Raw genomic sequence first — 27,059 nt, 5'->3', positions numbered from 1 at the left:
TTGACTAGTCTGGGAGAGGGCTTCCAGAAACTGGTTTCAATGATTTTGCAAATACGAATCCATGGCTAATGCTACGGCTACAGTCACTGCTTGAGGGGACCGTTGCAATGGTTTCTTCTAAATCCTCACCCCAGTAACGTAAATAACAAAAGAGAATGCACCTCATCTATGCCACATGCTTCTTCCTGAGTGGTTTCGTTGCTGCCATTGCCGCAAGAGCAAACAGTGCAGCAACTGCTGGGTACTCATGTAGGTGAGCCAGCCACGTGTCAGGGAGTTCATCCCAGTGACGGCATAGTTTAGCCAATGCATAAATGCTTTTCCTTTTCTCCTCCCAGATAAACTGTTTTGGGAAGAAATGGCTTCTTCCCATGGCCCCTTTGAAGATGCCCTGTTTTATACCAAGCAAGTATTATTTTTTTTATAAAGCCATGGCAAGCTCAGTAACGTACTGTTATTTCCTCTCGGCTTCTCTGTCTTTCCCTTACACCTGCCTGCTTGAGACTGGCAAAGTGGCCATGCAGACAACTGTGCTCATGCTCGGCCAAGTTACAGAATGGAGGCTAAGAAGCTGCTGAGTGTTACAGGAAGATGGACATACTTACTGCTGTTTTCCTGAAATTCTTTTTTTTTTTTCCTTCCTGCACTCCCGGGACTTCTCAAATGTAAATGTAAGCCACCATTCTGCAGCTAAGTAACTATGTCAATGTTCATACTTAGAACATCAAATAGGAAGATTTAGGTGAAAGTCCCAAATCAATCAGAGCTCAGCTCTGGCTTAGAAGAACAAAAGGGCAGGTTCTAGAACAATACCCTGGAGCAAGCTTTTTGATGGATTTCTTCATCTGACTTAACTGCTTTCTTCTGCCCCCCACCCTTTTTTTAACTTATAGTCTTACCCTGGAAAGATAATATCAAAACAAAACCAATCACTTCAGAAATTGCTATGATACAGTCTTCTACATAAACCTTGGGTAAGTCAGTAGCTACCCTGAATTTGCCGAAGAGCGAACAGGAAAAATTTGGAAACTCAGTCTTGGGAGGTGTCTAAAATTTTCCTTCAGTGAGTAGGTTGCATGTCAGGCAGAAGCTAACTCCAAGAAATTCATGTAAATGCAGTGCTAATCCTTCAAGCCTCCTCTTTCTATTCTCTTCTCATAAACAGCTATTACAAAGAGAATGTCACTATAGCAACCAGTTGCTACATTACTAGGTTTGCAAAAGTAATTCTTGGTTTCATGGTCATTAGGGCCCTAGATCAAATACCTCGGATTCTCCCCTGAATCCACAGTGGAACTGCATTTCTCCGTCTTTTCTGCATGACTTGTGTTGGCTTATTGTCACTTTGAGCTGAAGGAAGGAAGAACTGTATCTGATTTGAATACTCTCCTCCTCTCTGGAACAGGAATGAGCGATGTTTCTCACCATCAGAAAACCAAGGCAGATGGTCCCCATGGGCTCAAGGCATCAAAGAGATGACCTAAAACACAGCCCATGGTTAACTTTTTTTTTTCCTTCAATGCTATTATGGAGAATCAGTCCTAGGGACGAGTTATTATATCACATAACTTAACCTGAACCTGACCTCTGTCCTGAGAGGAAGGAGGTCCACCTGGCAAGAATCCACACTTTTCCAGAATCCGTGAATATGAACTCCTTTGGAAAAAAAATGGTCCTTAAGACAGGTTCTTTCTGGATTATTCCCTCAATTCAGTATGATGGATGTGACTGAGAAAAGACCCTGATTCACACGGAAGGACACTACATGACAGCAGTGGCAGCAACTGCTGTGGTATATATACAAGCCACGAGACACCAAGGGCTAGCAGAGCACCAGAAGGCAGACAAAATAAGGACACAGCCTCCGCTGGAGCCTTCAGGAACAACAAGGTTCTCCATCTCAATTTTCTAGAAGAGACACAATGGATTTCTATTATAAGCTAACTAGGTGGTGGTCACTTGCTAGGGCAGCCATAGGAAGCCCTAACAGCCTTCAGAGGATAAGCTACAGATGAAAGAAAAAAGTACGTACACACATGTCATTGCATGTATATATGCATATATGTATGTGTATGTATATGATATTTATACATTTGCTAGCACAGGTTTTCTCTCACATCTTGCTTCTCTTCCACTACAAACATTCCAGGACTCACACCGATTAAAAAAAAAATTAGCAGTCTTACCACATAGAACAAACTTTTGCCTCTTTCTGAAATTACCCTACACTATAGGCTTTGGAGATACATAGATCTGAGTTTGCATAAAACTCTACCACTTATTCATATTCTGCCTAAAACAAGCTAGTGAAATTTCCTTTCATTAACACCAGTAGCCTACCCATACATGGCCCATTGGTTTGTTTCATGGCACAGTGGGTGTTTGCTGAGCTTTTGTGGCTCTGTGTACCTGAACACCCTTCTTCTGTCTGGGGTACACCCCATCTTAGGATGCAGCACAGCCTCCCAATCAGGAAAGGGAAGGTGTCAGTGCTGGTTTTCAGCATCTGTGTGGCCATAGCGAAGGCCCGACCCAGGCTCTGCTTGTCGGATGGATGGTGCAGGGAATTGAAGAGCTCATGGCTGCCTCCAGGTTTTGAAGCAGCAGAGAGAGGGTTCTAAGGAGAGCTTTCATGTCACTACCAGATGACAGCTGTCCTGAGCTGTGACCGGGACTGGCCTCACTGTTGTCTTCCTACAGGAACCTAGATAGTATTCTCATTTCCTGATGTGCTGGTATCTTCTTAGGAAATACATTTTTCTTCTTCGATGAGCGAAACTGCTGTCTGTTACTGGCAGGTAGGAACCCCAGCTAACACAACTGTGATGTCATGGCAGAGGCTATGCGAAGCACGTAGCGGGAATCAAGACTTAATTCCTTCTCCTGCTTCCCCACATGGCTGTGAACAAGGATTTCACTACCACCGAGTCAACTACAAAGCTCAGGGCAAGAAGTGAAGGGTGAGAAGAAATTAAAGGCAGCAAGATCTTACAGACAGCCTTGATTTTAATCAATAATGAAGAGCAGGCCTCCTCCTCCAGGTGCCATGTTAACCAACACCATGAGGGGTTTAAAAATGACAGGCACATCTCAGCACAGGTTTCCAAGTGGACTCACAGGCTTTGCATCAAATAGATGATCAACACACACCCAAAGAAATACATCCAAAGGAAGCCCAGGCCAGTCTGACGGTCTCAACAGGTTGATTTGCATGTTTGTTGTTATTGAAGTTTTCTTTTAAGCCTTGAAATCCCCAAATCCCTTCTGCCTAAGCTAGCCTTACATTCTGATGCACAAAGCAGCTGTTGCAACTGGGGAATCTTCTCCTTTGTGGAAATGATGATTTTTTCAAAAAAATAATAAGCTCTTGGCTCTGGCTTAATCTCACAAGTTTCTAGCAACTGGTGCCCTAACAAATGAAGTGTCAAAACATTTCCAAATTAAAACCCCACAGCTCCCACAACCCCACACCCTCAGCAGGATGGACTATCCATGCCTGTACCCAGCTCACATTTGAAGAAACTAAAAATAGCCAGATGGCAATTAAGAGAAACTCCAAGGAGGGGAGAAGGGGTGCTTTCCAGCAGGGTCAGCTTCCTGGATGGACTCCAAATGAAATTCTTAGCCAGCAGTGGTCTGGCCAAGAAAGGAATTTTTTTTTCATTAAAACTACATGGAGCAGGCAGAATGAAAACTTAAGACTTGAAAAATGTTAAAATTATAACACAAGTGAAAATGTATAGCACCATTCTCAAAGACCATCAAAAATAAGGATACTCAGTAATGTGTAGCAAGTTCCCAATTGTGGGCCAGAACCTGAGCATCTTGTGTGTATATTTTGTCACCTTGCAGTTACAGGTGTTCTAGAAAGTATCTACTACTCTTACCATAACCTCACTCTTAGAGATAAGGAAATCAGTGCCCAGAGAGCTTAGGCCATCTGCCCAGGATCTCCAAACTTAAGATCTAGGGTAGATGCATGATAGCTGGCCAAGTTACCATGTTTGAACTAAACATGCTGGCTCCAGAGCTGACGAAAATAACCATTGTGCAATGCTACCTTACACGCTTATGGGGACGCTTGAGGAACCTCAAATGTTTTCATCCCATCCTTACACCTAAAGAAACCAAACTCTCGCTTAACCATCTCAGTCAGCATTTCCATGTGCAGTATCTTTCAGAGGTCATGGGTTTGCACTCCAAAGCAAGATGGACTGGGCCTTAAGCCAGCCATCTCATGAGTTCAGTCATGTAAAATAGGGTAAGTTGTCTACATTCCCAGGCTGTCTACATTTCTACATTTCCAGGTTTTCTGGCTTGTAAAAGAGCAGTAATACTCATCTTTACCTCATACAGTTCTGAGGATTGAAGAAAACACTTTATGAAGTCTTGAATATGGTGCTTGCTCGAATTAAGCACCTCAATAAATCACAGCCGTGGGTATTGGCGATTCTAAACCCATGCCCTTTGATGTGGTCAATTCCAATGACCTTTAAGAGAGTCAATTTCAACGAGGGAGAATGCAAGGGTTTAGTGAAAACACAGCACCCTCCAGAGACTAATAGGGGTTGTTGTAAAGTTGCCTGTGGTATGATGAAAGCAAATCAAAGCCAAATTGGATTTGGCTTTAGAGTAACCCGTTATCCTCGTGCAGGTGGGACTAAGCTTTCTGGGTCAGTAAAATCAGGGCTGCTCCTTTAGTTTTCAGAGGGGGCGAGGACATTTATTTCTAGGAGAGAGTGGTTATGGATTACGATCGATGACTTCCCACTCCTCATTTTTCTCATGGACTCGCCTTACATGTGCACGCCCAGCCTTGGCAATTGCAGTGAGCAGCCTGCTCACCTGCTCTGACAGCCTACCCTTGCGCTTCTCCTGTGGAGAGTCTGATAGGTTGTGGATTTGTCAGGGTCACCTGTTTGGAACACAAGTGAGCGGACAAGTTCAGCTAGACAAGCAAGAAAGTTACGGGAAGATTTTGTTTGCCCACAGGTTTGAGGCTCATTCTCCAAAGAGTAATATGAATCACAAGGCCTATATTGTTTGTCTGAAATCTGCGTCTCTCTCTAAACTGGTTTGGAACTCAAAGAGTAAAAGGGTTATCACTAATTATCAATCATGTGATTAATTATCACCTTCATACATCCCAACAGATGGATGCCTGCTTTACTTCATTGCCACAAAAACCTCTCTCAGACAAGCAAAGGGTGCTTCAGAGCTGAGAGTGACCTTTAAGATGATCGGGCCCAGCATCTCCATTGTTACAGAGGAAAAGATGCAAATGCAAAATGACCAAGCGACACAACTCACGCGGAAAAGTCTGAAAAGCCTTTTCAACACAGATTATTAGTGTGATCAGTAGTTTGGGAAACTGCAGTTAAGGATGTAAACTGGAATTTAAAAAATAGACGATAAATATAAGAAATAGATACTAGGCTCCAGATGAAAGCAGTCCCTACCTAATGACAGAAACTCCTCTAAATCAATCATAGTCGTTTTTTTTCACTTCTGCAGGAGTGCTGGAGACTTTCTCATCTCTCTTTACTGATAATCTCAGCTTGTCTCCATGGGAATTCTATTGCACGAACCTAGACTGAGACTCTTCAATGCATGGCCGGACCAGTTTTCTAAGAGGGGGAGAGCAGAAGCCACAAGACTCACTGAGGCCTGGGACTACACATGCAGCATCTCTCTCACGTTCTATTGGCCAAAGTCACAAGGCAAACAAGAAGTGAAGAGTAACGAAGTTAGACCGTTTTTGAGGAACAGCTCCGCTTTCCAGAGCGGCATAGATAGCTGGAAGTGTGATCACCAACATGGTTACTCCAGTCTTGCACACCCTTCCTGGGAAATGAAGCCCACTGTGCTTGAGAGATCAGGATCTACCGTCATTACAGCTGGGGAATAATGACTATTTTGCCTGAATATCACACAGCTCAGAAGAAATCAAGGAACCTGGATCCCACAGCCACCGGCTCTGCTAACCAACACTCTCGCTTCTAAAAGGTGAGCGGGGCATTATTTGGCAGGCAGAAGAATCATGGACCACAGTTGTCTAACAGGTTAACCATCACTCATTCAGGCCCATGTCGTGCAGGAAATAAGTGCAGGTACATGACAAGGCTATGGGAAAAGTGAAATTGAGTATCTTATGAAGAGCTATTCATTAGGCAGAATGAATGTTTGCATCAAAATGTAGTTCAGCCTCACGTTCCTCAAAGCTTAATTGTTTATGAACATGAAATTTATATAACATCCAATGAACCATTTTAAAGTGTATAATTTGGTGACATTTAATCTATGTACTGTGTGATACAGCCGTTAGCTCTATCAAGTTCCTATTTTCACTGTCTTCTCACTTCCCCCTCATCCACTTCCCCAGTGAGCCTCACAACCAGCTTCATGTCCATCAGTCTACTTGTTGACCTTTATGTAAGCGAAATCACATGACCTTTTGGGACAGGTTTCTTGGATTTAGCATATAGTCAAGACTTACCCTGAAGCACGTACCACCATTTCATCTCTTTGGATGAACAGTATTCAAGATATTCCATTGTGTGAGCTTGCCACATTTTGTTCATACTTTTATCAGTTGATGAGCACTGGACTCTTTCCACTTTTGGGGGGGGGGCACCCTGAATTGAGCTGCTATGAACATGTGTGCACAGTATTTGTTTAAATGCCTGTTTTTAAACCTTTCGGGGGAGACATCAAGGAGTGGAATTGCAGAACCACAGGTTCTTCTCCCAAAGCCTCACTTGGATTCTGACCTTGATGAGGTGTGTCTGTTCCCAGAATTACCTTGTCTCTGAAGTCCACGTGGTTCTGGAGGATGGCTCTGTGGTAGGTGGCTGTCCTCACAAAATCTTGCATCATGTTCTGCTGCTGGTAAATGCAGCCATAAAACTGCAAGGAAAAGACACAGTGGGGCAATCAACAACTTGCATGGCAGCACGTTCACCTGCCTCTGGCTCACTTGGCAGGTGTGTGGTTCAACATACAGAGAAGCTGAGGCGGAGAGACATGGTGACTTCAGCAGTTCACACTAACTCCATCAAGAGGGATCAAAGCAGTCATGTCACAATTTTCCCCCTATACTATATGGAAAATGTATATCATGAAATACTATACACATTTTAAAATTGCTTCTGCATCAGAATAAACTCATGCTTCTCATTTCATTTTTTGCAAACTCTTCTATGGATAAGGTGTAGAATTCCAAGCAGAAAAAACACTTCTGACACCTGTTCTAGATGAAGGGCTAGATTTTTTTGTGAGACTGATGGTCAAGGTCTCTTCCTTGAGTGGAGACTCAGAACAAACAGATCAAGAATACAACAGAGTCAAGAAGCGCTGTGACATTGTACATAAAGCTGATCCTTACAATGCTATAACCTTACACTGGCAGCAGTTGGTGTCCTGGCTGTTCCACTTCTGATCCAGCTGCCTGCTAATGGCCTGGGGAAAGCAACACAAGATGGTCTGACTACTTAGGCCCCTACCCTAACCATTGATATGGGAGGCCGGGATAAGGCTCTTGGCTCCTGCCTTCTGCTTTGTCCTGCCCTGGCCATTGCAATTCCATAGCGGTGTGAACCACTGGAAGGGAGATTGATTCATTCATTCTCTTCCCCTGTCCATGAATCTTCCTCTATAACTCTGATATCCAACTAAATAAATAAATCTTTAAAACCTTTCTAAAAAAATAACATAGTTAAGAGAGAAAGGGGTCAGGCACAAACTGCAGACCTGCCACAATGAGCCCCTCAGCCTTCAGAGGGAAGCAGAATTTGAGTAGAGATCCTGGGTGAATGTGTGGTTGGCCAGAAAGAATTTACGGTGCTAATTCTGAGGGGCAAAGAGGTGAACTGGGTTGGGTAGCGCAGTGCCCATAAACTCGTGAACAGTGACAGTGGTAAATAGCATGACTGAGATGGCGACAATTTAAGAGAACTTTCTGTGTGCCAGATACCAAGCTATGTGCTTCATAACAATCAGAATTACACTCGAAGAAACAAAGGTTCAAAAAAAAAAAATACAGCAACTTGTTTACCCACGAATCACTGAAGAGTAAGACTTTATCTATCTATCATCTAACCTACCTACCTATAGATATTTCATTCAAAAATTTATTTATCTATAAGGCAAAAAGATAGCAACATTTTAGATCTACTGGATCCTTCCCCAAGACCTGCAACGACCAGGGCTGAGCCAGGCCAAAGTACAGAGCTTAGAATTTAAATCTAAGCCTGACCCCTGGGTGGCAAGGACCCAAGTATTCAGGCCATTATCGGCAGCTTTTTGAGGTTCGCTTTAGCAGGAAGCTGGAATCAGGAGTACAGCTAGATCTCTGATGAGATGACTGGCTCCTAAACACGGGATTTTGAATCCAGGTGCTACTGTTACCGATCTTCTGGAAACCTTCCTCTGAGTCCTCCTGCCGTAGCACATCAATTATTTCCTGTCCATACGTGCTGAGCATTACCTTGAAACAAGCCTATGTGAGCAGGGGACAGATTTCTGACCTGGAAGTATTGTGTTGCGGATGCTTCTTCTGTCCGCTGGCTGAACACAGAACACTTCTTTTTCTGATTCTGGAATCTTTTCAAGGTATTTGCAAATGCACTGAATTCTGCAAGGACAAAAAAAAAAATCCATTTTTTCACTTTGAAAACCAGAGACCTCATTGTTACACTCTGCAAAAAACAAAGGAACTCCAATGGTGAAAATATTTGAGGAAGCAAACAGCCCGTTCATCCCTGAAAATGTGCCTGAGAAGAAATCGCAAGGTGGAAATGGGTACCACTTGGAGGCATGACATCCTCATCACACTTGTCAGGTGTATTTGCATTCAGAAATGTCAAGTGGGATAGTATAATGGGATGTAGGCAAGGTCTGGACTTCGGGAATTCTCATGTACATTTGCCTCTAAGCTCTTTCTACTGCTCAGAGTAGGAGCACTGGAGGATATGCGGACAGAACTACCCTTCTGGAATAGTGATTTCAGTGTGGGTACAGCCCAGGCCTAAAAGAGGCATGGAGAGCTTACAAGGAAGAACCACCTCGCACATTACTACGAAAAGCCTAGATCAGAGCCTAGGCTGTGAGTAAAAGTTCCTTTCAAAGGTTAGGTCTCTTTCAGAATGGACTGCCCTGCTAGGACCACTGCTAATGGCTTCCCTGTGGTAAACCACTACAGCGTATTTTTCCACACCACCCATACCCCGACAATTTTCTATACCATATAGACACAAACTGAGGACATGGCAACTCCGTGAGAAACAACCGTAACTACAATCATTTCCCATTGACACTTTAAGGTTGCATCTTAACAAACCATTATTTTTTCAATTTTAGTGCCCAGTTATCCTTGGACCAATATAGGCTCCTCTGACACATCATTTTTTTTCTTTTATGCCCTGTTCTCTGAAAAGACCAGATGGAAGGGACCTGTTTTTGTTTGCCTGCTTCTATTCAAGAGCTGCTATTTACAATCGATACTGTCTGTAGCTTCCCATATGGAGGGTTTATTTACCAGGATTCTAGCATCTTTCTGTACCAGGAAAGGGTAGTACCTGTCTGACTACGTCAGCTGTTCTGACCACATGTCCCCCAAATCACAGCAGAAAATACACACGACTGACAGCATGAGTGGAAGTTTTTCCAGAAGAACATGTCAAGTTCTACATTGCTGTGCCTTCACTTCTGAACTACCCAGAGTACTTCACCAAAAACCTAAGCTAGTTCTGTCTAGGCCATCTGCCTGAGTTAGCCAAATGAAGTTGTTTATTCCTGGTTACCCAGTGGAGGAAAAAGATACCTATTTTTCTGCAACCAGTATAAAAAGAATAAAGAAATACTCCTCACCTGCCTCACTCAATTCTTCAACAGGTTTCGTGTCTGGCTGTTTCCCCCTTGCAAAATGGATAAGGGCGATGGCACTGATTGCCCATCTCCCCATATCCTGTGTCTGATCAGAGCCGGAGAAGTGGGCTCATTTGAGCAGGATGGTGTGTGATGGCAACAGCTCTACGTGAGTGTGATATCTTCTCTATGCCAGCCCACTAGTAGTTCTTCATGCCATGCACTATAAAGTAAATGCCATTTTGTCTAGTCATTGTTTGCTTTTCTAATTGGCCCCATAGAACATAAAGTAAAAATATCAATATGAAGCCCAGCATGTTATTAGCCTAGCGGCTAAAGTCCCCACCTAGCACATGCCAGAATCCTACATGGGCAGCGGTTCTAATCACAGTGACCCCACTTCCCATTCCAACTCCCTGCTTGTGGACTGGGAGGACAGTCGAGGCCAGCCCAAGGCCTCAGAACCCTGCACCTGAATGGGAGACCCAGAAGAGGCTCCTGGCTTCGGAAAGGCTCAGCTCCAGCCATTGTGGCCATTTGGGGAGTGAATCAGCAGATGTAAGATCTTCCTCTCTGTCTCTCCTCCTCCCTGTATATCTCACTTTCCAATAAAAATGAATCTTTAAAAAAATTTTAAAAAACATCTGCATGAGGGAACTAGAACGTATTCCCCCTTTACACCCAGGTATACCCTGAGGACCCACCTCATGTCACGGAGTGCCTGCACAAATGAATGGATGGGAATATCCTCCTTCCTCCTTTTCTCTGTTCCTCTTTCCCTCTTCTTCCCACCCCTCGCCACTCTGATGCCTCCTTTTTTTGGATAATTTCCATCCCCACCTTCTGAGCAGCTCAGCTCTTCCAAATTGTCAGATTAGCAAACCAGGTGTTTGTTCCTCATTGTTTTCCTCTAATTAGAGGTGTACAAACTTAGCAATTTGGACTCAAACTAAAGAAAAAAAATGTTAACTGATGATCATTAATTCAACTCACTGGCAGAAACCAATAACCACTGATGCATCATTCATTTTAACTTAAACTCTATTCTCTGTATGAACTTGTAAATAACGCTGGCTTTGTTCTGTTTTACTGAACAGAAACCTAGTAATTGTGTACAATAGTTCCTGATTCTCCTCCGTTCCAATACCAAAATGTAAGTAAATGCAAGCTTCCTTTGAAGCAATTTCCTTTACAGAGGTATTGCGTGTGTTTTTCCAAAGATAGCAAACCTCAGATGGCAAGTACTGCAGTGGGACAGAAAAGTGAAAATACCCTAAACATGTATGTATGCAGAGGACTCTGGGCTCAGTGGAATTCTACATGAGGATGGATCCTCCCCAAACTCACAGAAGCACTTTACTTTGGAAAGCAACCAAAAGATCTGGACATGAAGCAGGATCCCCTGAGTGCCTCAAATAAACAGCATCATTGTAAGACAGCTCTCTGTCCTTGCATACATTGACCGATTAGAAAAATGGACCACTTTGCTGAAGTTCAAGTTGATTCCCTTATTCCAGTGCTGTTGTTTCCTCTTTAAAAAGAACTTGTGAACATTTCTAGAAAACAATGGTCAAATCAAATTCTTTGAAAACAGTATTCACAGAAATGAAATATATTATTTGGACTTGTTCTTTCAGATTCTTATAATTGGCAACAAAATTCATACTTTTGGATAAAAAAACAAAATATTTTTGCTTAAATAAGAAACTGTTTTACGGTGCTATCAATGAGTTGTGTGTGTGTATGTGTGTGTGTGTGTGTGTGTGTGTGTGTGTGTGTGTGAGAGAGAGAGAGAGAGAGAGAGAGAGAGAGAGAGAGAGAGAGAGAGAGAGAGAGATTAAGATTTCTAATGGTCAATAATCTTACCCAAAAACTATTGGGCTTTTCAGGTGAGAGATAAACTGTATGCATATCCTTGCAACCAATTAAATAATTACTGAGAAAGCCAGCAGGTAGGTAACATTATAAAACAGCAAACTCCACTATTTGTGAAGACAAGAAAAGCACATTGGTGATTTAAATACCGACCCAGGACCCTAATCCTTGTGGGCTTTCTAGTGCATGTGATCGGACACTGTGGGATTTCTCCCCCAGTCATACAAATCGAAGGTCAGTCTTGGACTGAATCACAACAAAAACATGTTTCCAACAATAATGAACACTCTTCTGTTGGCAAGCGATGGAGAACTCAGCAAAGGATAATGGTAACAGGAACTCCAACTCCTATCCTCTCCCCTCCTCTCCCTTCTCAGATCCTCTTCCCCTCCCCTTCCTTCCTCTCTCCTCTCCCTATCCCCTCCTCTCCCCTCCCCTCCCTTCCTCCCTTCTCTCCTTTATCCTTCTTTCTCACTCTGTATTTCTGCTTCAGCAGGCCCATCCTCTCACCCATTCAGACCGATCCTCTGCCATTCTAGAATTGCGCTGCTGCCAATTCACCAACTTTGTACTGCTAAAATGTTAAACCTAAGCTGCAGACACTAAGACCTGTTTCGGAAACCACTGGTAAGGCTGGGATCCAAAAGCAGTTGACCACCATGTTTTGCTCAGTCCTATAGGTACATCAATCTCATTTGCAATTCTACCCATTTCTGTCATCGTGCTTTAAACTATTACAGAAAAGACCATCTCAGATTCATATATTTTTATGATTGAGACTGTATTCTACAAAATCAATTATCTAAGTCAATTATTTAAAATCCAAAAAAAAAAGAAAGAAAATGAACTCCAATTGCATGTGCCACCCACTGTGGGCACTGCCCACCATTGTGCTCGCTGCAGGTATGGGCTGCTGGAGGCCTGGAGGTGTTAACACGCTGTCATGGTGTGCAGGAGGATTAGTTGTGGGGAACTCTGAATGGCTGGGAACTTGAATGGGAGGAGGGGCAAGGTCCTAGGTCAGCACACATGCCAGGAGCTTGGGACACGGGTGGGTGGGAAGCGCTCCAGGCCAGCACACTATCACACTGGAAGACTGGGCTTCTGAATACTGGGCTGGGGAACCCATGCACTCCTGGGCACGGGGATTGTGCACTGCCCAGGGAATGGGGTAGGGGATGTGTGGGAGGGAGGACCACTAAGGAAGCATGTTGCAGGTGAGGAATAGTTTCTGAGGAAATTCCATGAACAAGGCCACCATACTTGCAGGTCAGCAAGGAGACAGAGACTGAGTGGTTTAAAGGAGAGAGGCTGAAGAACATTAAGGGTCAGACCAACATGCCAGTCCACATGGCAGACCTGAGCTGGGCTAGTCACTGACCATCACTAACCACCAAACTGGCACACACTGATGCTAGGGCTGGGGCCAACTTGGCAGGGATAGGTCACAGTAACCGCCCGTGAGAGTCAGAATGGGGGACTGGTGATGTTAGACTGGGCCATGTCACTAAGCAGCACGTGAGAATCGTGTCTGCAGCAGATTCTGTGGGGGATATGTGGGCCCTCCCCTGTGGAACTGTAATTTTTACTGGTTTGCTTAGGAACTGAAGTAGTGACAGGTTGAGCTAGGCATGATCACAGAACCTTCCAACACTCACAGGTACTGGGGTTGGAAACAGGCGAGGATGGTCCAGGTCATAGCAGCCACAGACACAGGCAAAAATACAGTGTGGAATGGGCCAGGCCACAACATTCACCAGCTCACACAAAGGCCAGGATGCGGGGAGGAAGGTGGAGGGAGGAAAGCCAGGTAAGGTCCTAGCACCCAATGACACATGTAAGATCTGGGAGAAGGCCTGGTGGGAGAAATTGGGAAACTCTCCTGGTGGGCCATAGCTTCCACTGGTAAGCATGTGATTCAGGCCTGGGTATTGATCAGGCTGGGCAAGGTAGCTCCACCCATTGGCCAGTGCATGGGTTGGTTCTAGAGGGAGGTGGACTGGGCAAGGTCAAGCCAAATCTTACACTGGCAAATGCAGAACCAGGCTGGAGTGCAAGTCATGCCTGGCCCAGGCGATCACACCTGCCGGTTTGCATGAACCAGGGATGGGAGCACAAAGTCAGAGCAGGGTTGTAACACCACCAGCAAGAATTGGAACTGGAAGCAGGTTGGGACAGGCCAGGTTGTAGCATCTAATGGTAAAGGCCAAGACAGGGGGTGGGCTGTGCCAAACTGGGTAAGACCAACCACTGGCATGCACAAGATCTGTGCCTGGAAAAAAGAGCTGGCTGGGGAGCTAAGGAGACACCCTGGCTGGAGTGTGGTTCCCACTGGTGAGTGCAAGAGCCAGAATTACCCCCAGCCAAGTGTTGACAGCAAATACCTGGGTGACTGCAGTTTCTAAGGTGAACCAAGTCAGCCAATGGACTTTGGAAGGATTTCCTCATCTATGGATCAGCGAAATCGATAGCATTTCAGAACTATCGAAACCATGTAAGAACCCTTGCAGCATGCTCTACATCAGGGACCCTGGGATGATTTCAGGTGGCTGTTTCCCATCCCTGGTTGCTGAAGCAGTTGGAGGTTGGGAGGCTGGTTGGCTGTGGCTTCTTCAGAAACAATGGTTTCACCCATTTTCCCCTGGTCCTCCACCCTTTCTACCCTGATCCACTATGTAAACATCATCAAAAAGAAAAAAGACTTCACTGCCCTAAGTGAGGCCAGAATGTCCCTTGTGGTGCACTTCACATATGCCCACAGAGGGATTCATTTATTTCTGTGACAGCATGAGCTATTGTTGAATTAGCTCTTATTTTCTGAGAATCTCTGCGAGCCTGCCAGCCAGTGCGATGGCACAGGGAGACATCTAACAGGTGGCACACATGATCATTTCCAAGTTGATTCCAGCTAAACAGTCTTTCAGGCAGTACTGCATGAGCAAAATCAATAGTTCTGTTTTATGATTGATAAGGCAATGCTACCTATACTCCCAGAAGATACAGCTTGGGGGAAGCATGACTATGATCCAACACAACATTTTGAAAATTGAGACAGTAGCATCTACCTTCATTACATAACGCACAGGCAAATCTCTTACGTTAGCTGACAACTTCTCATACCAGGTAGCTGTAAAACTCTGTCTGGGCTTTCTTTTTATACAGTGCCCATAAGTCAAAGAGAAGAAAATAGTTGTAAGCTCATTTGAGAAATTTTACCCTTGTCACAAAGCACAGGAATGAAGAAGCTAATCTGTACTTGAAAGGTGGATATTTTTCTACTCACAAAGAAAAATCACTGGAAGAATCAAGATGGTGGAATAGGGTAAGAACATGTTTAAACAGATGGAGAAATATTTGCCAGTGTGAAGCAGAGGGCACATTCAAGGAAATAGGAGAGGACAGAACAGCAGCAGAGGGGACCCTGGTGACTGACAGACACAGGAAAGCAGCAGACACCACAGTGTGGTGTTGCAGTGAGCAGATATCGCAGCAACGTTCACTGAGTGGAGATTTGAGTTGCAATGGCAGCTGGAACTACGCCACCAACCAGGTGGGAACAAACTTTCACCAGAGGCGCTCAGGAGGTGAACCCAGACAAAGAACTGCCTGTCCTACTGGTCTGTTTGATTTGACCAGGAACAGAGACAGAGCAGCAGATCCCAGACAAGTGGTGTGGGAACAGGGTGGATTTCACAGCCCAGTCAGCCTCCCAGAACTGAATAATTTGGCACCAATTTAAGGAGGCAAGGGCTTATGGGGCAGGACTGTGCATGCACTGAGCTGGGAGTGAATTCATTTCTGGCTCAGTGAACTGTAACAAAGTGGCATCCTACAAGTTTCCCCCAAGATAGGTCCAGATAGCCCTCAGAACTGATGGCCAGCAGATCAAGAACTCTAGTAGTGGCACATCAGGCGCCATTTCTTACAGTGTGGCAAAGAATGTAAGACTGCAGGGACAACAGTGAGCTGCTCATGTGCTAAGTTTCATGACAACTCCCTGAGCTCAGTGCACTGTACTGGTCCCACATCAAAAAATACCAACTTTGGCATCGTATGGGTCAAAATAGGTCTGTGTGGCCGTCAGACCTAATGGCGAACAGGTTCCAGCAAGATCAGTATGACCAACAACCTAGCTATATAGGACTACTGATGTCTCCCTAATTCTGGGAACTGCTTGAATTGGAAGTAGGAGAAACATTGTACAGACAATGGGGCAGCCTCAGCATTGGTACCAGAGCAGGTAGAGAGTGGTGAGCCAAGAGCTGGGGCTACAAAGACCCTGGTGGAAGTCGAACATAAGAACCCAGATCTGGAAATCATTAGAGGGAGTGACACAAGTAGCTGTAAACAAAGAGCCATGTACCAACCACAATAGGCAAAACTGAACTGTAGACCTGTGGGTAACAGAGCTTAGAAACCTGCCCCACGGAGAAGAATCTGATAATCAGAGGAATCTGATAACAATGACCAAGAGCAAAAGAGATAGTGGCACAATGAATATTACTGCAGACCCTCCTGCAAAGGAGCAAAACCTTTTGCCAACCTCACATTTAACTGGGGAAGACATCGAGAAAATGGGGGATACAGAATTCAAAACACTTGTTATAAAGTTTCCTGTCAACAACCTGAAGCATGTAAAGCAGGCATTCAAGAAATTCAAGGAATATGGCACAATGGAAATGAAGAATACAGCAGAATGAATATAAAATACAGTGGAGAATCTCCAAAATTGAATGAGCCATGCAGAAGAAAGAATCTCAGAATTGAAAGATACTTCCTGTCACCAGGGGGAAACAAACAAAACACAGACTGGGTCAAGCTAAAAAAAAGAGATTCAGGAATTGAAAGACGTTATTAAAAAGCCAAATATAAGAGCTATGGGAGTACCAGAAAGTGAGGAAGAGAAGCTGGGTTTAAAAATATATTCAATGAAATAAGGGAAAATTTATTGAATCTGGAGGAAGAATTGGGAAACAACATCCAGGAAGGACACGGAACTCCCGGAAGGGTTGAACAAAAGTGATTTTCAAATCTTCACCAAGACACATGATAATCAGGCTCTCTTCAAACATAAGGAAAGACCCTTAAATGTGCACATGACAAAAATCAATTGACAAATAAAGGAATGCCAATTAAACTCACAGGAGACCTCACGCAAGAAACTACAGGCCAGAAGAGAATGGAGCAACATGCTCCGAATTCTAAAAGAAAAATATTGTCAGCCTAGGATAACATGCCTAGCAAAGGTTTCCTTTGTCTTTGAAAATGAAATAAAATTTTTCCACAGTAATTTAAAAGAATATGCCTCTTCTAAACCTGCCCTACAAAGGATACTTAAAGATGTTCTCTTGAAAGAGAAGAGGAATAGCGCCTCCCAAAACCAAAGGCAAAAGCAAAGTACATCCTAGCTCAGTAACAGAAGACTCAGTGAACAACCCATTGCTAAAATGACATGACCAAATTACCACACATTCATATTAACCCTGAATGTAAATGGCTTAAACTCATCAGATGTCACAGATTAGTAGACTGGATTAAAAAACAAAACCCATCAATTTGTTGCCTGCAGGAGACACATCTCACCAACAAAGATCAGAGGAAACTACCTCAATTTTTTTAGTTTCACCTCGTCAAAAACACTTTATTCCTGATTAAATTCTTCAATGACTCAGATCGTACAGTAGCATCCTTTTCTTTAAGCAGGCTCGTGATTTTGTTTTTCATTTCTTCAGTGACGCATTAGTCATTCAGTGGCATGTTATTTAACTTCATGGTGTTAATTTCTTTTTCCTTCCTGTTGCTTTGATTCTGCGGCTTTTCATTTAAGGGGATGCATAGTAACTGTGTGATGGAAACTATCATATCTAGCAGCATGTTAGTTAACTTCATGGCATTGTAAATTTGTTTTTCTTCCTGTTGTTGATTTTGTATTGTGGCTTTTCATGTAAGGGGATGTATGGTACCTGTGTAATGGAGACTATCATAGCCGGATGTGAGGATACAATACAGTATGCATCTATTTCCAGATCAAAGATGGACTCCCAACGAAACTGTTAACTGTATCTTGAAAATGGGATGCTTGACTCTGCCATCGTCCCTGCTGTAATGATGGACATACGACTGTTTATGGAGAACCGTGCTATAGTAGTAATATAGAGGAACTCACTGAGGGGTGGGGACTTGGGGAGAGGATAAGGGAAGTCCCCGGGTCTATGGAACTGTATCATAATTATAAAAATACTACCTGCAGAAATTCTTTATACATGTGGATTACCCATCAGTTCCAAGTGGCACTGGGTTACAGAATGAGCATAGGATTGATAATACTTTAGCAAATGATGTTCTTAAATGAATGCCGAGTCCTCCCATACTCTGGTGTGAAGGCATGTTCCTAGTCCTACGGGGAAGCCGCATGGAAAATTTTCTTCAGAAACAAAGTTCAAGAGAAGCTTTGTTGGACATATTGTATTCACCTACCATTGCTTCACTCTTTGTAGACTTTGGAGGCCTTAGAAATTGACCCTGCTTTCCCATTTTGCTGGGGTGACAGGATGCTCAGAGCCAAAACCACGGGCTGGCAGTAATATTTACGGGGCCTCTTGTGTGAGTATTTGTGTTTTTCTTTCCTTTTGGCCTCAGCCTTCTGTGTTTTCTATATTTTCCCTGTTCTGCCATTTTATTTATATTTTATTATATAGATGTGTGAACAAGTTCACATTCTTCATGACAGAAATGGAAAGACGTAGATGTGGAGGCACAAGTGGATGGATGGTCAGAAAGCCCGGCCAGCTGGGTCCATCGATGCTTCATGAAGACTTCATAATGACATGAAATCACTCTGCAGTTTGCTGTCTGCCTTTCCACAAAATAACCTACCCCACCCTGTACAGCAAACAAGACGCCTTTGGAACCAACAGCCTTAGTCCCATATGCTGAAAGCAGATGGGCGCTGCACTGTCTTCACAGTGGCAGCTGCCCAGAAACCAAAGTGAAGAGGCGGCGGCTTGGGGACAGGAACACGAGGGGAGAGCGACACAAAAGAACAATCAAGAGGGAGAAGGGAGACACCTCCTGCTGTCAGTCTCGGGGGAGGTTGAACGCCTGCACACACACTGCTCAGGCTGTATGCAGCAGCGTCTCATCTACAGCGTCACCCAATGCAATCCACCATGCTTAGGATTAACTACAGTCTGCACCACACAGGAGGAGCAAGGCAGACCAATGTGTCCAAGTTGAATCGGCCAGGCTGGCAGACATGGCAATACCAACCTAGGGCATCATCCCACAGCAGTATGCTCTTCCTTGGAGTCAGCAGAGAGGACAACGAGCCACGGTGTCATGAAGATGCCCTAAATCCATGTAACCTGAACAGGAAACTGGTCTCAGCTCTGGCCAAGGCTGGTTGGGCAGAGAAACGCTTTTTATCTCAAGTCTGAACAGAACCCTGACAGGGAAAGGTTTCTGTGTGTGCCAGTGCGCAATATCTCCTTCCTTCTATGAAAATGAGTTACCTACTCTTCTAGGCTGACAAAGTTGTGCCCAAAGTGTACACACACACACACACGCACAAAGCTAATCATCCAGATGAGGTCTCATTAGTTGTCAAATTCTCTACCAATTATTCAGTGTTATACTTAATCATAGTAGAGCAAGAGGAAGCATGTTCCTGTGCTGTGTACCCATGGAGACACATACACACACACGAGCAGGGACCTGAATCAATTCCAACAGGTGCAGAACCGAAGTACAGAGTGCTGAGGCTGGTTCTTACTTTTGGCAAATTGTATGTCTATGGGCTGCTTTTGTATTTCTATTTAGTGCTTTTGCAAAATGAGTATGATAATACCTGTGTCCTAGGGTGATGAAGAAATGGATATATATATATATATTCAGACATCCATTATGCACACATGCATGTCATATAGCGAGTTCTAAGGGTTAGCGGACGCTGAGAATTCTGTCTTACTTTGCTAAATAGAAGTGAAAAGACATAGGTGTGAATCTTATCCACATGGTCCCAGGGGCTCTTCCCACCTAGGCTTCCATAGCCTTCACAATCACCCAAGGGCAGGATGGTTCTTGGAATTTTTCCTTTGAAGGACTAGCATTGAAATTCATACCAGGATGATGGAAGGGAGCCAAGAGCGCAGTTTTTCTTGGAAGGCTGTATGCCTCAGAACAATCTGTGCCAAGGGGCCAGAGCTCTGGCAGTGAGTCAGCTTCCTAGGAGGGAAAGGATTTATTGATCTCCCGCTGTGCGCTGGGCACAGGGATGGGGACTCTGGAGGAGTGCTCAAACAAAATTAGAAATGCGCCTTCCACCCTCGAGCATGATGTGATAAGAGAAAGACTGACACATAAAGCCGTGCTATCACACGCAGATGGTGTGGAGTCATTTCTATGCAAAGATCCGAGGAAACAGAACACTGTGCATTCCATCAGGGAAGGCTGCCTAGAGGAGGCAAACTGTGAGCCAAAGGTAAGAGGAGGCATTTGGACCAGAATAGGGGAAGAGCGAGGAACGGCTTTCCAGCAGGGAGGTTTGGAGTCAGTGTGCAAGTAGGGCGTGGCCTGGCATTCCCATGTGGAGGAGCCGAGCTGCACATGGGCTGACAGACAGGATTAAAGCTAAACAGAAAGGTCACTGGAAGATCTGAGGTTAAATGTGAGGTTGGTCACCTTGTGCAGCCTGTGGGCTTTTTTTTCTTTTTTTCTTCATTTTTCCAGAAGGGGTTTGTTGGCAATGCTAACGATTTGCTTTTTGCTTTGAGCTTTGGTTCTGCTAATGCACAGCGGAGACGACTTGATGGGTATTTTCATCCAATTTCATTAAGGTTACAAAAAGAGTTCTGGCTTGTTCATCAGAAGAACAAGAGACAATGGAACAGTCTAGAAGCCAGTAACTTACAGAATATAAACTACAGCCTTCAATGAGCCCCGAGGGTTGGACCAGGACACACAGGCTGCGCAGCATCCAATCGCAGCTGACAACATGCACACCGACTCCAAAGGGAATTACTAGAATACACTACACAGCAGCCCCGGACAGGTGTTTCATGTTGTCCCCAACTCAGAAATTCTTCCGATACTTCAATATTCTAGAATAACCTCAGAAACCCTTCCTGCCTTTACTGTAGAGGGCAGATCAAAGAGTGGATGGAAGAAAAGGGAACTGTAAGCATGTGAAAATGAGACTCCCGAAGGGTTTGTGAAAGCAGGAAAAAAGAGAGCTTGTGACTTGACAAGCTGGAGCTTGAGTCACTGCTGTGGAAGGCACGGAGCAGGCTCAGCTGCCTTTACAATACACCTGCTGGGTCAGCAGGGCACAGAGCAGTACAGGGTGTGAGCAGCACGGGACACACAAGGAGGCCTGGTTGGTGCAGATTCAGGAAATGCTAACAAACGCGCTGCACAGGACAGGCCTGGCACTAAGGAATTCATCAATGGGCTTTGCAGGTGGGACGAGTTCTTCATATCTGAACATCACTACGTACTATTTTCAATGCAGAAGCATACCCTCTGATGCACATGCTCACTACAGACATACAAACATTTAGAAGACTATGTTACCAAAGCCACAGAGACATTCCCACAATCTCCAACGTCATCCTTTTATTTCTGGCCTTAAATGGCTGTGTTTCAGAGACCTGCAATTAAACACAACAGTCCAGAGGGTCCTCAGGTGATGAACAGAGTTATGATTTAACTGGTGGCCACAGTGGGCCATGCAAATCATCTTATGCAGATAGGGAAAGGTGAAGCACATTTTAAAAGTGGAAGTGACAATTATGCAAATACATGAAAGCATCAATCACCACACTTTCCACCCCATTGGCCAGTGGCTTAGTTCATTACATCTGATGAGACTGCCTCCCATTCAACGGAAATCCACCCAGGACAAGGTGCTGTCCTCCCTAAGCTCCATGGAATGGTCCTACAAAGAGACATCTGGAAACCCTCCATCTGTAGCTGCTTGTGAGCAAAGAAGCGCTGAAAGCTTTGGCTACTGTGAAGTCAGACTTCAAATGCCACAGCACAGTCCTCTGCTGTGGGGGATGCATAAGCATTGGCATCCCTGGCGCACTCCCGTGTGGTCCCCTGTTCTCTGTGATCAAACACTCTGGGTCCTCCAACTCTCCAGGCAGCCGTCCCGCAAAGAGCGAGATGACAGACTGTCACTGCTGGGCCTCTCTGGTGGCCAAGATCACCTGCCATGCATGACAGCTATTGAAGCACAAAGGCACCCTCCTTCCCCCAACTAGACCCCAAGCTCCTGGAAAGAGCAGCTGTGTCGGGCTTGTGTTTCAGCTCGCCTGTAGCAACTGGTCCATCCCATGTCCCACAGTGACCCTCACAGGGCACATCATACCATTTGTCTCACCGACTCCACTGGTAGCACTTGCCAGCAGGCACCGGAACTATCCTTTTAGAAAGGAGTAAAGCTAAGCTTGCAAGGTGAAACAGTTGATGGTCGCAGCACCCAAAACTGCATTTTTAATCACTCTGTTGCTAGTTCAGAAGTTGGTCAACTATGGTTAGTAACCTATATGAAGCTCCCGGACTGATTCTGGAGAGCTTATGTACTAAGAAGAGTTTTGAGAGGCAGAATGAGAAACAGAGATGGAGTGAGGGTAAAAAGGTGGAGTGGGAGCTAAGGGAAAATGCTCCCGGAACCTGTGGGTTGACTTCCTGACTTCCTGTAATGACTGAGAATGGTCTGAGCAGGAAGCCAGGGACTGAAGCAAAGTCTCCACTGTAGGTAGCTGCAACCCAATTATGCGATTCAGGGTTAGGATCTGCACGAAGCTGTAGTCAGTATACAGAGCTGAGCATCAAACCCAGGTACTCTATATGTAATATGAGCCACTTCTTTGGAGTCTTATACCTGCTCCTAAGACGAGTTATGTTCTTTCATAGTCAAAAAAAAAAAAAAAAAAGAGGAGGGCAGCACTGTGGTCTAGTGGGTTAAACTGCCTGTTGACATCCGCATCATATCGTTGCTGGTTCAAATCCTGGCTGTTCCACTTCTGACTTAGCTCCCTGCAAATGCACCTTGGAAATCAGTGGAAGATGGCCCACGGGTACTTGTGCCTCTACCACTCAGAGGCAAGACTCCAATGGAGTTCCTGTCTCCTGGTTATGACCCGGCCCAGACCTGGCTGTTGTCATTTGGTGAGTGAGCCAGTATATGAAAGATCTCAAACACCTCTTTCTTTCTCATTTACTCGGTCCCTCTCTTTGTGTGTCACTCCTGGAAAGAAAGGAATACAACTTTTCTCTTAAAAAATGGAGGTGAAAATAACTTTTAATGATAGATAAAACTCAAATTTTAGTATTTAAAAACAAAGTGATACGGCTTTGCCCAGCTGTGCAGACATTGGCACACAGGGCCAAACAAACTCACATGGCGAGGGCCAGGTTACCTCAGCAGCTTTGGCTTAGCTACATCTGGAACCAGTGAGGCAGGCAGTTGGCTCAGGGCATTGGTTGGCAGAACTGCAGGTAGCTCTGAAGGTCAATAAGAATGCTCAATAAGCCACTGATTGATTGGCCAACTTGCAAGTCCTGGGTCTTGGGGTCAGCTAGGTTCTGCAGGTGCCAACACTGCATGTACCCTGGGATCAGCAACTTTCTCTCCTACACAGGCTTTTTTTTTAGAGCAGTCTGCAAATTGAAACATCCAGAGATTAGAGCATCCACACCATCCGCTGGAGATGCTAACTGAGCAGTGCCAGGTAGCAGGAGGCAAACAGGAGGAAGAGAGGGAGAGAAGGAAAATGGGAGAGGGAAGGAGGGAGGGAGGGAGGAAGAAAGAGAGGGAAGGAGACCCAATAGCCTGCACAGTTCAGCAGGCGCAAGGATGAAGATGGTTTGATTTCTTCTTCTCTCAGCCCCTTCCAAGTCAGCTCATGGGAAGGAGTTCAAGGACACAATGAAGGTGAGACCCCATCTCTGGGGCACGAGATTTAGGAAAGATGAGATGCTTACCTGCTTGCCCCCATGTTTTGTTAAGATTTACTTGTTTATTTGAAAGACAGAATCACTAAAAGAGAGAGGAAGGGAGAGAGAGCAAGAGAGATGGAGATCTTCCATCCACTGGTCACTGTCTCACTTCCCAGATGACCACAATGGCCAGGACCCAGGAACTGCATCCAGGTCTCCCACACGGATGGCAGGGGTCTAATCACTTGGACCACTGTCGACTGCTTTTCCTAGTTCCATTCATAGGGAGCTGTATCAGAACTAGAGCAGCTGGGAGAAGAATCAGCCATCATATGGGATGCTGCTCAGCATTAACAGTTACTCCAAAAATGTACAGTCAAAGCAGGGAGGTGACAGCAGGAACTGCATCCTTGGAGAACAAAACGGCATATTGAGGCTAGCGCCCCAGGTTTCTGATTTGCCTCAAACACCTGTACCCCCTGTGATTGTCATACGCTCACTGAGTTTTGTGGCTTCCTGGCAAGCTCCTTGGAACTAACAGAATGAACCGGTTAGCAGGCTCGACACTGTTTAGTCACTGTATAGGAGATATGATTTGCCCTTGCATAGTAACAGCCAACGGAACAGTACCCATAGCAGCTTCAACAATTTCAGCAATTTGCTTTTCTTTGACATAAGACAAGTGCAAAATTCGGCAATTCAGGGTTGGTGCAGGAGTTTCAGAGTCACACACTCACAGGCACCACAGATCCCTTCCCACTGCTGTGCCTATCACAAATTTCTCATGTTCTGGGAGCCTCGTGGTACCACGTGACTGCTGCAGCTCTAGTCTTTATATTCACCTTCCAGGCATTAAGAAGCTGAAAACAACAAACGGATAAAAAGGCACTGGTCCTATACGCATCCGTCCCTGATAAAGAAAATCCAGAGAAATCCGACCCAGCAACTTAAGACACCATGTTTTATATTCAAGACTTGGAGGTGCAGATTTGAACGATCACCCCTGATAATCAAAGACATTTGTTAGTGCAGACAATGAATGGGGTGGCACCTTTCAGTCTTGGCCTGAAGGCTTCTGCTGCTCCCAGATGATCTAGTGCCAATTAAAGGATGCTGAAAAGGGGTTGAGTAAATATCCACATTCCTTGGCTTCTTGTAGAAGGTCCCTCATGACTGGGTGCCCTTCTCCATTTGCCTAGCCAGTATCTTCCCCGGGGAAGCCTGCGTGGAGCTCCAGGGTGGGTTTAGGGTTCCTTGGCAGTTCTCCTACAGTGCTCCATGGACACTCCACCTCCTCGCTTTCCCAATGACCTTGAAATAACCAAGCCATGCACTGATCTTTCCTGCTGCGTCAGTCACATATGTGACAATGGAACACTTGACAAGCCCCTGGCTCCAATCCATGTGTCCTATAAAAGATAAATGTAGCTGATTTCAAAAATGCAGCACAAAAGGAAATGCATGTTAAAATGTCTCATTAATAGTTTTATATTGGTTTCATGTTTAAATAATCATGTTCCAGATTTACTAGGCTCTATGACATACACTGCTGCCATGAATTCACCTCCACTGGCTTATTAAAAATCCGGACACAGGTGGCTTCCATTTGTGGCTCATATCACATGTTTATGGGCTGCCGGTTCATCCAGTGTGTAAGTTCCAGCAGGGAAAGAAGTAGGTCTCACCGATCTTGTGTCTTTAGCACCTTCATGGCATTGGTTTGTCTGATGAAAATCATGGTAACTAAGATGGGTAAGCAGGCTAGACAGCAGTAAAAAATGATGCACTGATCATACCCAAGTGGACCAAACCCAAAGTCTTGAGGAAGCCTGGGCAAAAATGTGGGTGTTCTTTTTCATGGAGAGGCTGGAGTCTGGCCCTGGAACCACACAGATCGTCAATTGCTTCATCGTAAACCAAGGATGCTTACAGCACTAACCCCATCACTTTCATAGGGAAAATGAAGGAGCCTGTGTTGAAAAGACACTTGGCAGAATTCCTGAATGATAATGATTGCTAAATATTAGCTTTTTTTTTCATTTTTATGTTGGTGCATTATGAAGGAAAAAAAAATTTTTAAAGTTGCCTGAAGCCAATCAGTACGAAGATAGTTCTCTGGTGAACATGAAAACAGAATTTCTAATTTGTGATGACAAAAATAATTTGAGCTGGCAGATGGCATTGTGTTATCCACTTTGTTGCTTGGAATTGGATGGGTTATACACGCACAGCACTAAACTCTTCCCTCATCTGGAAGGCACCTGCCCTGAAGATCTGCTGCAGTGTCCTGGGTGATCAAGTGGCTTGCTTGCTGGTGCACTGGCGTAGCACTGCATAAGCAGGTGAACACGCTGCAGTGGCCCAGGCAGGACACAGAGTTGTATGCTGCATAAGGCACAATCCACAAATCTCTTGTATGCCATGAATCAGTCACAGGTACCACAGGGCTTTTCCTATAAACCTTATCCAGGACCCATTCCAGAAACTGGCAGGGATCACGGGGTGCCAGGACACTAGAGCACGGAGACTCCTTTCATGGCTTCTAAACCTTGAAATGACACTTCTCTATTGCTCACTTTCACTGGCCAAAGAAAGCCACCCATCTATGCCCAACTTCAAAGGAAAAGAGAAATAACTTTGGTCAGGGAATCTGGCAGGTAAACCAGTAAATGTTTTTCTACGAGTCAGTTTTAATATAGCACAGTGATGTTTCCTACATGATGAGTGGATCTGGGATATAATGAAACATCCCGAGACATCATGAATCACATGGGTCTGGGTGCATCGCCATCTTACCCAGGGCACAATAGGGAAGTTTCTGTAATAAAAATAAGGTAAGTGAGTTAGAAGGTCACTTATGTGGCAATAACACAGGACTCAGTAACTTCTGTGAGGCCAGTATCACGTTAATTCTAAAACCAGAAAAAGATACAGCAAAGAAAGAATTGTAAACCATTATTCCTCACAAACAGAGGCAAAAATGCTTAACAAAACACCAGCTCACTGAATCCAACAACACACCAAAAAGACCATCCACCCAGAGCTGGTGGGATTCATGTCTCGTATGCAGTGATGGTTCAACATACAAACCATGAATGTGATACATTATAGCAACAAATGCAAGAATAAAAATCATATGATTACCTCAACAGATGCAGACAAAGTGTTTGGCGAAACACTCTTTCACAATAAAAACCTCAAGCAAATCACACATGGAAGGCACATCCCACAACAGTAACCAAGGCAGTGAATGGAAAACCCACAATCAGCATTATACTGATTGAGGTGGGGTGGGAGGAGGAGGAGATGGAAACATGCTCTTGGAGATGCCAGAGCAGCCCAGGGCGTTCACTCTCATGTTACTAACTCAGTGTAGT

At 44.7% G+C, this 27,059-nt stretch overlaps 1 protein-coding gene across 1 annotated transcript in view; it reads right to left on the bottom strand.

The window, feature by feature from the left end:
• Window positions 1-27,059, bottom strand: part of LOC101518722 (histone-arginine methyltransferase CARM1-like) — a 108,841-nt gene that overhangs the window by 66,686 nt on the left and 15,096 nt on the right. Inside the window, exons 3-4 of the mRNA XM_058657307.1 lie at window positions 8,526-8,632; window positions 6,802-6,906 (exon numbers count right to left, since the gene is read on the bottom strand). Of these exons, the coding sequence (XP_058513290.1) occupies window positions 6,802-6,906; window positions 8,526-8,632 (212 nt within the window). The remainder of the gene's footprint in view (window positions 1-6,801; window positions 6,907-8,525; window positions 8,633-27,059) is intronic.

This window comes from Ochotona princeps, chromosome 31, assembly GCF_030435755.1.
Source record: "Ochotona princeps isolate mOchPri1 chromosome 31, mOchPri1.hap1, whole genome shotgun sequence".
In the NCBI taxonomy this organism is placed as follows: domain Eukaryota; kingdom Metazoa; phylum Chordata; class Mammalia; order Lagomorpha; family Ochotonidae; genus Ochotona; species Ochotona princeps.
Note: the sequence above shows the minus strand (reverse complement) of the source record. Positions and strands in the feature narration are given on the sequence as shown.